The 11,118-nt window shown below is 46.7% G+C and overlaps 1 protein-coding gene across 1 annotated transcript in view; it reads left to right on the plus strand.

Moving 5' to 3' along the window:
• The window catches only part of LYPLAL1 (lysophospholipase like 1), a 117,202-nt gene extending 106,437 nt beyond the window's left edge, over positions 1 to 10,765 (plus strand). The window contains exons 4-5 of the mRNA XM_077485782.1: positions 4,563 to 4,678; positions 10,491 to 10,765. Of these exons, the coding sequence (XP_077341908.1) occupies positions 4,563 to 4,678; positions 10,491 to 10,727 (353 nt within the window). The 3' untranslated portion in view covers positions 10,728 to 10,765. The remainder of the gene's footprint in view (positions 1 to 4,562; positions 4,679 to 10,490) is intronic.
• The last annotated feature ends 353 nt before the right edge of the window (positions 10,766 to 11,118 follow it).

The raw sequence follows: 11,118 nt of genomic DNA on the forward strand, positions 1-11,118 counted from the left end.
GAGTGGTAGATTTTATCTTAACTCAGATAAATTCGGACCACTCCTCGCGGCAAAACTTTCTCCCAAATTCAGAGCTCAGGCCCTTCCAAAAATCAAATCATCTTCTGGTACCCTTACACAAAACCCCAAACATATCCTGAATGCCTTCCACGAATTCTATGCTAAGCTTTACTCTAGCCCGAACCCTACCAGCTCTCAGTCTACCGAAACCTACCTCGACAGCGTTCCCCTCCCCAAGATATCGGACTCTCATCGTTCAATCATGGATGCCCCCATTTCAGAAGCAGAAGTCAGAGCAGTTATTAAGGACCTTAGGAAAGGGTCTGCTCCGGGCCCGGACGGGTTTCCGACACACTACTATAAGACCTTCTCTGACATTCTGTCTCCTTATCTGGCCCGATTTTTCAACTCCTTGTCCCAAGCCTCACCCCTTGACCATGCAGCCAATTTGGCATATATCTCGGTCATTCCTAAACCGGGGAAAGATCAGAGTCTAGTTAGCAACTACAGGCCTATCTCATTAATCAACAATGACCTGAAAATAATGACCAAAATTCTCTCTAACCGACTGGGATCTTTCATTGGCACTTATATCCACAAGGACCAAGTGGGCTTCATCCCTGGAAGACAGGGACCGGACCAGATAAGGAGAGCGGTCGATATTATTTCCCTTCTTAACTCGGGGTGGGACGGAGGGCCTCCTCAGGAGGGCTTCCTCCTCTGTATAGATTTGCAGAAAGCATTCGACACTATCACTTGGCCCTACTTATTTGGCGTCCTAGGAAAGTGGGGCTTTGGTCCCCACTTCATCCACCTCCTTGAGGCCCTTTACTCCCACCCCCGAGCACAGGTTAGACTCCAGGGCCACCTCTCAGACCCCTTCTTAATTAGTAAAGGAACCAGACAGGGCTGCCCACTCTCCCCCCTTCTCTTTGCCATTGGTATCGAAACATTAGCTATTTCCATCAGGAATCACCCAGACATTCAGGGAGTGTGTGGCGACACGACCCATAAATGCGCTCTGTTCGCGGATGACGTCCTTCTCTTTATCACTTCCCCCCTAATCTCGACCCCTCATGTCCTTCAACTCCTCCAAAAATTTGGACAAATCTCGGGACTCCAAGTTAATATGGCCAAGTCAACGGCCCTCAACGTTTCCCTATCCCTCGACCTAGTAAATAGGCTAAAAGAGCACTTCCCTTTCGCCTGGAGCTCCTCCTCCATCCCCTATTTAGGGGTCCACCTTACATCCAATTTTGGTCGATTATTCCATCACAATTACCCACCCATGTTTAAAAAACGTAAAAATGATCTCGAACAATGGTCCCTCCACAAGATGTCCTGGATAGGGAAGATTAATGCTGTTAAAATGACCCTTCTCCCTAGGTTACTGTATCTCTTCCGCTCTCTACCAATTCCGGTCCCTAAGTCTCTCGTACAGAACCTTCAGTCGGCAATTATTAAATTTACCTGGGGCAAATCCAACCATAGACTCCCCAAGAAAACACTATTCAGACCCAGACGGAAAGGCGGTCTAGGTCTGCCCAATCTCTGGTGGTACTATCAGGCAGCACAACTCTGCCAGATATCTAATGTTTATTCGAGAGGACCTAAACCCGATTGGATAGAGATGGAAAGACAGGCTATCCCTAAACACACCATCGATTTTCTTCTATGGCGCCCCCCAAAATTTAGACCCCCGGTCATGTCCCCTACCCTTTCTCACTCCCTCGCCCTTTGGGATAAGATATATAAGTCCAACACCCTTACTTCCAAGTGGCAACCTCTCGCACATATTTTCAACAACCCTTCATTTCAGCCGGGGCAGAATATCAGAGCATTCCAATGGTGGATAGACAAAGGCCTTTACAGAATAGGACATTTTCTCAACCCAGCAGGGCCACTCAAGCTGAGTCAATGCATCTCTAAGCTGGAGATGCCTCCCACAGAAAGGTTCCGGTTCCATCAAATATCCAATTTTTTGCACAAGCTAACTTCCCAACACCCCCTCCCCCTCACAGTTTCATCTTACGAACTCTGGTGTTCTTCAGCCATAGACATGAGGGGAGGGATTTCTCTGATCTATTCGGCGCTTGCCGAGCCAATGGATAAAGCGCAATACATGCTGAGCTGGGAACATGACCTAGGACTTGAGTGGGACCTGGACTCCTGGCACACCCATTTCAATACTGCCTTCAAGGGGATCCTTAACACATCCCTAGTGGAGGCGGATGTCAAAGTCCTTACCCGCTGGTACCTGGTCCCCACCCGCCTTGCTAAATTTTACCCTCAGTCCTCTCCCTTATGCTTTAGAGGGTGTGGGCACCTAGGATCGCTCATTCACATTTTATGGGAATGTCCCAGGATCAGAAACTTCTGGAATAAGACTTTTGCTCTGATCCGCAAGGTCACTGGCCATGCAGCCCCTCAATCCCCAGCATTTGCCCTCCTAAATGATAGAATCCCCCACATCCCCAAACACACTCAATTTTTGATTCACTTTATTCTACTGGGTGCTAAATTGACTATAGCCAGGTCCTGGAAATCCCCTAGGGTTTCCTTCCCGAACCTGAAACAAAAAATCACCTGGATTATGTTTCAGGAAAAAACTTCCTATGCCATTCTTGACAAAATGGACAAATTTAAAAGGGTGTGGGAACCCTGGGCTAGTCATATTGGGACCCTCCTTTAGCCTTTAGTCTCAGTACTCGGGTTCCTCGTTTGCTCCGCCCCGGGAGCTGAACTCTCCCCTGACTACCTCCCACTCTCCTTGGCCCAGGCACCTTCCGCTCCGTACTGTCCTCCCCCCCTCTTCTTCCACCCTTTCTTTTCTTCTTCTCACTTTCCCCCTCTTGTCTCCTCCCTTCCTCCCCCCGGCACAGGCTGAGGGAGGGCGGCTGACGTTTTTCTGAACAGGCTTTGGCTCATTAGGTGCTTCTAGGCCTGAACTATTCGCAATATCTATTGTTTGCTACACCTTCCCAGGGGCTAGTCCCCACGTCTAGCTGTGAGCCAAGCCTTTGTTTAGGACCCCCTGGGGTCTCTGCCAGGCTCTACCTTTTAGTTTTTTTTTGTTTTTTTTAGATAGTTTCGTTCTCAGAATACGCTAAGCAGGGTATTATGTGATTTGAAATCAACTGGTCCTCGGATCCGGGTGGGCCACGGGGCTCCGACACAGTAAGTTCCCTGTCGGGGTGTCTGGGCTTCAGGCCGCCGGGAGAGAGGGTTCATTTATGCTTATTATTTTATACTCTGTCTCTCCTTCATGGTTCCCCTAGTACTCCTTTCCTTTTTTCTCCACTCTGATTTTCTTCAGGAGTTAAATTTTAACCCTAGATGTTTATGTTAAACCATACTCCTGATCCTCTCAGGTACTAGGATCTCCTTGCTGTTACTTCTAAAGATTTTTATTAGATGCTTTGGCACGGAACATCTCTTTTTCTTATGTACAGCCTGTTATGTTTTCATTTTTAAGATCTCCCCTGCGTGGGAGTTTCAACTCTGTTATGACCTCAATATTTCAATAAAACTCTTTTAAACTTAAAAAAAAAAAAAAAAAAAAAATACATTTACGTTTTTGGTTGTAACATGACAAAATGTGGAAAATGTCAAGGGGTCGGAATACTTTTTCAAGGCACTGTATGAGTTTTTAAACCCCTGAGTCCAATACTAAATCCTTCTTTAGCTGCAATTATAGGTGAGCCTTAAGGTTTAGGTCTCTGCCAGATTTATGCATCTAGCTCCTGCAATTTTTCCCATTTTCTGGGGGCAAAATTACTTTAGTTTTGTCATGGTGGATGGGCACCGATGGTAAACATTTTTTCATGTTTTGCCACGTATTCTGAATTGGATTGAGGTGGTCTGGGCTTTGGATGGTATGTTTTAAGACCTTCTTGGTTTTAAACCACTCCAGTGAACTTTTGTTTAGGGTCATTGTACTGCTTGAAGGTGAACTTTTGTTACATACATAATGTCAGTACCCCTCTGTATGTAAAAGTGTTTGGGCTCGGCAGTTGGCTGCTCAAATTCAAGTATTGAGACATGGGTGGAGGCCCCTATACTCAGAGTCCCACTCCTTTAGGACAACGGAGCAAAGGGCATGAATAGGTGAACGTAGGTGCAGCAATAGGTTGTATACTGCTTGAATATAAGGATACTGTTGTGATCACCCCTGGCAGTGTGTAGTTTTTTTTTTTTTTTTCTTTTTTTTTTTTTTTATACCAGCAGATCAGTATCGCTGTTGCTGGACAGTTTGTACAACATGAGAATGTGTAGAAAAATAGAAATGGAAGTTTATTGTGCAGCTGTTGGCCAGAAAACCTATAGAGAACAGCAAGGGGAGGGCACGAGGCAGCATTCAAGAGAACTCAAAGAATGCCCATTCAGGGCAAAGTGACAGTTTATCATGGAAAAACAACCCAGCTACTGATACTTCTCAGCGTTGCTTTATTGGTGATTTTTAATGGTGATTTTCAGATGCAATTTAATTTTGTGAATTGAGAACTAATTTGACTAGCCTGTTTTCATCATCTTAAAGTAATCCTGTTTGTTCATTTCCCCAGGTGGGTTTTCCATGGGAGGAGGCATGTCAATGCATTTGGTGTATCGTTATCATAGAGATATTGCTGGGGTGTTCGCTCTCTCTAGCTTCCTCAATGAAAATTCAATTGTTTACAAGGTAAGCGATAGAATTGGAATAGCATGCTCTCCTCTGAATAGTAATCAGAGACCATGCTCAGTAAATAATGAATATCAACTAATTCATCAATCTTTTTTTTTTTCTTTGATTGGCTGAAAGACAGCAGAATATGCAAAATGCAATGCCATTGGCCAGCTTGCATTTTTGTGCTGCATTAGGTTGGTCATACAGAGAAAAACGGTCCACCATCCACCAGCAGATGGGCCTATCTATGGCTGTTGTCAAATAGGACACTAAAGCCACGTACACACAATCAAACAATCCGGTGGAAAAGTCCAGCGGACTCAATCCGCCCGTGTGTGGGATCCGGCGGACTTTTTTTTACTCAAAAGTCCGGCGGACTAAGATTGTAGTTTTACACATCAATCTGTCCGCCGTAATTTTGAAATGAACAGACTTTTCCCGCCCGGAGAAAAGTCTGCTCATTTTGAGCGCAGCTCCAGGTAGCCGGGACCAGCGAAGGAAGCGTCGCCGGCCCCGTCACCTGGTATGGACTTAAAGGGCAATCCCTACGCTGAAAAAACGGCATGGGGGTCCCCCCCTAAGTCCATATCAGACCCTTATCCAAACACGCTTCCCAGCTGGCCAGGAAAGGGGGTGGTGATGAGCGAGCGTCCCCCTCCTGAGCCGTACCAGGCTGCGTGCCCTCAACATGGGGTGCTGCTTTGGGAAAGGGGGGGCCGCGCGGCCCCCCCACCCCAAAGCACCTTGTCCCCATGTTGATGAGGACAAGAGCCTCTTCCCGACAACCCTGGCCGTTGGTTGTCGGGGTCTGCGGGCGGGGGGCTTATTGGAATCCGGGAGCCCCCTTTGATAAGGGGGCCCCCAGATACCGGCCCCCCACCCTATGTGAATGAGTATGGGGTACAATGAACCCCTACCCATTCACCTGTGAAAAAAATGTAAAAAAAAAAACACACACACACGGGTTAAAATAATTTATTGCACAGCTCCAGGGGTCTTCTTCCGTCTTCAGGGGTCTTCTCGCCAGACTCCTCCGCTATCTTCTGCTAGCTCTTTTACTAGCGAAAGAGCCCGGCCTTCTTCGCAGCCGCCACCCTCTTCTTCCGACTTTGGGGGTCTTGTCCCCCTCTTCGGTTCTTCTTGCCGGGCCACCGCACCTTCTTCTAGCTCTTTTACAAGTGGTGGCCCGGTCTTCTGTCGCCGCCTTCTGTTCTATTCTTTTCTTCGCTTCTTGAGCTGTTGCCTCGTCGCTGTCTCTGGCCACAATGACAGGCACGCGGCATGCGGCGACTTATATAGGGACATCGCCGGATGATGTCCCCGCCCATTATGATGTCACAGCCCAGCATCCTCTGGGACTGTGGCATCATAATGGGCGGGGACATCATCCGGCGATGTCCCTATATAAGACGCTGCGTGCCTGTCATTGTGGCCAGAGACAGCGACGAGGCAACAGCTCAAGAAGAGAAGAATAGAAGAACAGAAGCCGGCGACAGATGACTGGGCCACCGCTTGTAAAAGAGCTAGAAGAAGGCGTGGTGGCCCGGCAAGAAGAACCGAAGAGGGGGACAAGACCCCCAAAGTCGGAAGAAGAGGGTGGCGGCTGCGAAGAAGAAAGCCGGGCTCTTTCGCTAGTAAAAGAGCTAGCAGAAGATAGCGGATGAGTCTGTTAAGAAGACCCCCGGAGCTGTGCAATAAACTATTTTAACCCTTGTGTGTTTTTTTTTTTTTACATTTTTTTTTCACAGGTGAATGGGTAGGGGTACATTGTACCCCATACTCATTCACAAAGGGTGGGGGGCCCCGTATCAAAGGGGGCTCACAGATTCCGATAAGCCCCCCGCCCGCAGACCCCAACAACCAGGGTTGTCGGGAAGAGGCCCTTGTCCTCATCAACATGGGGACAAGGTGCTTTGGGGTGGGGGGGGCCGCGCGGCCCCCCTTTCCCAAAGCACCCCTCCATGTTGAGGGCACGCAGCCTGGTATGGCTCAGGAGGGGGGGGGGCGCTCGCTCGTCCCCACCCCTTTTACTAGCCGGCCGGGTAGCGTGCTCGGATAAGGGTCTGATATGGACCTAGGGGGGGACCCCCATGCCGTTTTTTCGGTGTAGGGATTCCCCTTTAAGTCCATACCAGGTGACGGGTCCAGCGACGCTTCCTTCGCTGGTCCCGGCTACCTGGAGCCGCGCTCAAAATGAGCAGACTTTCCTCCGTGTGTGGGGGCAAATCCGCCGGACCTAGTCTGCTGAAAAAGTCCCGTGTGTGGGCAGGTCCGCTCGTTCGGACTGTCCACCAGACTAAGTCCACCGGATAGTTTGATCGTGTGTACACGGCATTAGAGTACCATTAACACAATTCCAAAAGCCATTGCATACATTAAGGCTGGGTTCCCACTATTGAGAATTGGACGCGGTTTTCTCCGCAGCCAAATTCGCATGATAGGAGAATGTGACTGGCTCTCAATGGAAACCGGTTCACACATCTCCAGGGCAGCTGCAGAGCGCACACTGCAGAAGAGTCCTGTGCATTCTTGGCTCCGTTTCAGGTCCAAATTCAGCCAAAAATTCTGACCTAGATCGGACTTGAAATGGTGAACGGAGATGCACCAGACCCTCTGCTGTGACCCGCATCACACACAGTGTGAGCCCAGCCTCAGACTGCCAGCTTGAACTGGTATTGCTGCTGGTGAGCAAGAGATGGTTAGTCTGTGGTTATTACCTGTAATGATATTCTATATAATTTCCCTTTTTAAATGATCTTGTTCATAATTGCAAACTGTCCAGAAAAAGTGGCAGTTACAGGGATTGCGGCAAACCATATAACAAGCAATACCTTTTATTTGATTTGAACCTCTTTTCAATTGCCGGAAGTGTGTGAAGATACACCATCACTTTGCCCATTAGTCCTTTGCACACCATATGTGCATGTAAACTGATGGAAAAAATCACACAGACTTAACTTTTAGACACATGCGTTTACATCTTGTGCATTTCAGTGAGTTTTTATGCATGTTGACATCAGTTTTCATGCATGTCAGTTATGTGCTCTGTTCACACTACAATGTCATGTCAGCTTTTTTGTGTGCAGAAAACTGCATACACGTTGCAGATTCCTGTGCATAAAAAATCCACACGTGATACCAGTGTTGTAGTATGAATAGGGCACATAAAGAATAATACATGCTACATGTTCCTAAAGCATAAAAAGAGAGTCCTATTTATCACGCCTTGTCATTATATAAAGCTTTTTATTTTTAATGCAGCAGATGAAATCATGTATTAGTAAAAATGCAAATTGGCCACTCACATGAAGTAGGAATAAAAGCGCATAGCACGCTTTAACCACTTGCTTACTGGGGACTTAAACCCCCCTCAGTCCCAGACCAATTTTCAGCTTTCAGCGCTGATGCACTTTGAATGACAATTGCGCGGGCATACAACACTGTACCCAAATGACATTTTTATCATTTTTTTCCCACAAATAGAGCTTTCTTTTGGTGGTATTTAATTACAGCTCGGAGTTTTATTTTTTGCTAAACAAACAAAAAAAGATGCAAAAAAAAAATCATGTTTAATAGTTTGTTATAACATTTTGCAAACAGGTCATTTTTCTCCTTCATTGAAGTCCGCTGATGAGGCGGCACTGATAGGCTGCACTGGTGGGCACTGATAGGCTGCACTGGTGGGCACTGATAGGCTGCACTGGTGGGCACTGATAGGCTGCACTGGTGGGCACTGACAGGCACAGATAAGGCGGCACTAATAGGCACAGATAAGGCGGCACTGATGGGCAAAGATGGGCACAGATAAGATGGCACAGATGGGTGGCACTAAGGGGCACTGATAGGTACCACTGATAGATGGGACTGATGGGCACTGATAGGTGGCACTGCTGGGCACTGATGGGCACTGGTAGATGACACTGATGGGCACAGATATGTGGCACTGGGGTGCAGCACCTTAGTTGAGGCAGATTGTGGGCACTGCTGGGTGGCACTATGGGCACTGCTGGGTGGCACTGACGGGGGGACACATTTTTTATTGATGTGGCAAAGCAGGGGGCAGGTGGGCACTGGCAGGGCTGGCCGTGATCGGGACTGACATCCCGATCTCGGCCGCCGGTGATCGGCTCTTTTTTTTTCTCCTCGCGCTGTCAGCACGAGGAGGAATAATAGCCAATTACCGGCTCCGTTGTATCACATGATCAGCTGTCATTGGCTGACAGCTGATCATGTGATAAGGGGTCAGGATCGACCCCCTTGCTCGGATCGGTAATCAGGCGAGTCTCATAGACTCGCCGATCACAGAGCGCGCCGCGCGCGCCCCTCTGGGGGCGCACAGGCCGCTCGTGCACGGGACGACGTCAATAGACGTAGTCCCGGCAAAGGAGTGAATGACGGCTACAGCACGGGTCTCAAGTGGTTAAAGCTGTCATCCATGAGGACCTGGGCCCTCTTATGCAGTTGGGAGCAACACCGCTACTGTTAGGAGATGCTAAAGCTCAAAACCAGTGAATACCTCAGCTCAGGAGCCAGTCTGACATATGGGAACTTGGCCGATGACTTCAGACACACGAAGGACATGTGTCCTTATCTGTTCTTTTATTCCTACATAATGTGAGTGGCCTATTTGCATTTTTTGTAACTAATAAATTATTTCATCTGCTGAACTTACAAGCGCCCTTATTTACATTACTACTAGGGTGGATAAAAATCGATGATTAAAAAAAAAAAATTATATTTTTATTTAAATCTGATATTTTTGGATTTTTATCAAATTCATTTTAATAAAATGCTTTTGGAATAAAAATATATGTTAATATAGTTTACTATTTAAGATACATTAATCATTTAGTTTATTCAGCATAAAATGAAGCTTAGTTATGTAGCATGAGGCTGTATATTCTGCAATATTTACATTTTTGGTAAACTCATTCAATGATTCCAAACTCTGCAAGCTGAGATCACTTGCACTGTATTGATACATTCACATAATTTCACAGTGAAATAAAACAAAGTTCAGGAATATTCCTTTATCCCATTGTATTGCAAATCTATGTACACTACAAACTGTATGATTGTTTGAATAGAAATGCAGCTGTATAAGTCCTTACATTTAAAGAGCACCTGTCATTTCAGATCCATCATGGCAGCACTTGTAAGCGGACATCCACTCACCTGCTGCCACCACGTCCCTCACCCTGTTGTGTCACTGCCACATCACCCGCCGTCCCATGAAAGTGAATGAGACCGTTGGTGAATCAACAGCGAGTCAGAGGAGGAGCTGCTGTGGGTCAGAGATGACAGTTGCTCTTTAAAAATTTTGATTTAAATCAAGCCTTTTTACTAGTGATTTAAATCATGATTTAAATCAAATCCACCCTGATTACTACATATATTGCTTCTATCTGCTGAAGTCAGTGGTGTAGTGGTTAGCACTCTCGCCTAGCAGTAAAAGGGTCACTGGTTCCCAACCATGACACTACCTGCCTGGAGTTTGCATGTTCTCCCTGTGCCTGCGTGGGTTTTCTCCGGGGTAATCCGGTTTCCTCCCACACTCCAAAGACATGCTGGTAGGTTAATTGGATTCTGTTCAAAATTGGCTCCAGTATATGAATGGGGTCCTTTGATTGTGGGCTCCTTGAGGTAGAGACCGATGTGAGTGTGCAATGTACAGGGATGGGGACAATTGTGGACACTCACTCAGGTTGAATTGGATGGACTGGTCTTTATTCAACCTTACTAACAGTGTAACTTCACCACCCTGGAGTCTACTGTTTTTGTTTCTGCTTGTTTTCCACTTACTATACCAAATTTTTATTTATTCCAGGAGCTTGAGAGCGGTCACCAGAACCTACCTGAACTCTTCCAGTGCCATGGAGAGGCTGACCAGCTGGTCTTCCATCAGTGGGGAGAAAGGACAAACAATTTGTTGAAAGGCCTAGGCGTCCCTTCATCATTCCATAGCTTTCCAAATCTCTATCATGAATTCAGCTTGCAGGAATTGGAGCAGCTGAGGTCTTGGATTTTGCAAAAGTTGCCGGACAACTCTGGAGAAACGCAGTAATGCAAACCATTTCTAATAAATTTTGTATTTCGATGTAATACGTCTGCTTGTCACATTATTGTATTTGCCTGAAATGAAAGCCGGAATCAAATTTTGCCATGGTCTGCCTAGCCTAACTCTGTGGCTGAAATCCATAATAAGGCATCTGCTTACATCATCAATAAGTGACCATCCAGGTACTGTTGAGCAATGAATTCACATGAAAAACTATCCTGTGCTGTATAGGTCCGAGCTTTCAATGCATCCAAGGAAACTTCACCAACCAATCCCTAACAGGTTAGATGAACAAAGGGAGAGTCAATTAGTTTAAACTCCAGCATTAGCAAAACCTTGCTTGTTTAGTAAATATTGCCAGCTGTACCCAATTGTTCAATGGCAGTGATGGGTGTAC

This window comes from Lithobates pipiens, unplaced genomic scaffold (assembly GCF_037356315.1).
Source record: "Lithobates pipiens isolate NorthernLeopardFrog02 unplaced genomic scaffold, aLitPip1_a1.2 Scaffold_18, whole genome shotgun sequence".
NCBI classification, from domain to species: domain Eukaryota; kingdom Metazoa; phylum Chordata; class Amphibia; order Anura; family Ranidae; genus Lithobates; species Lithobates pipiens.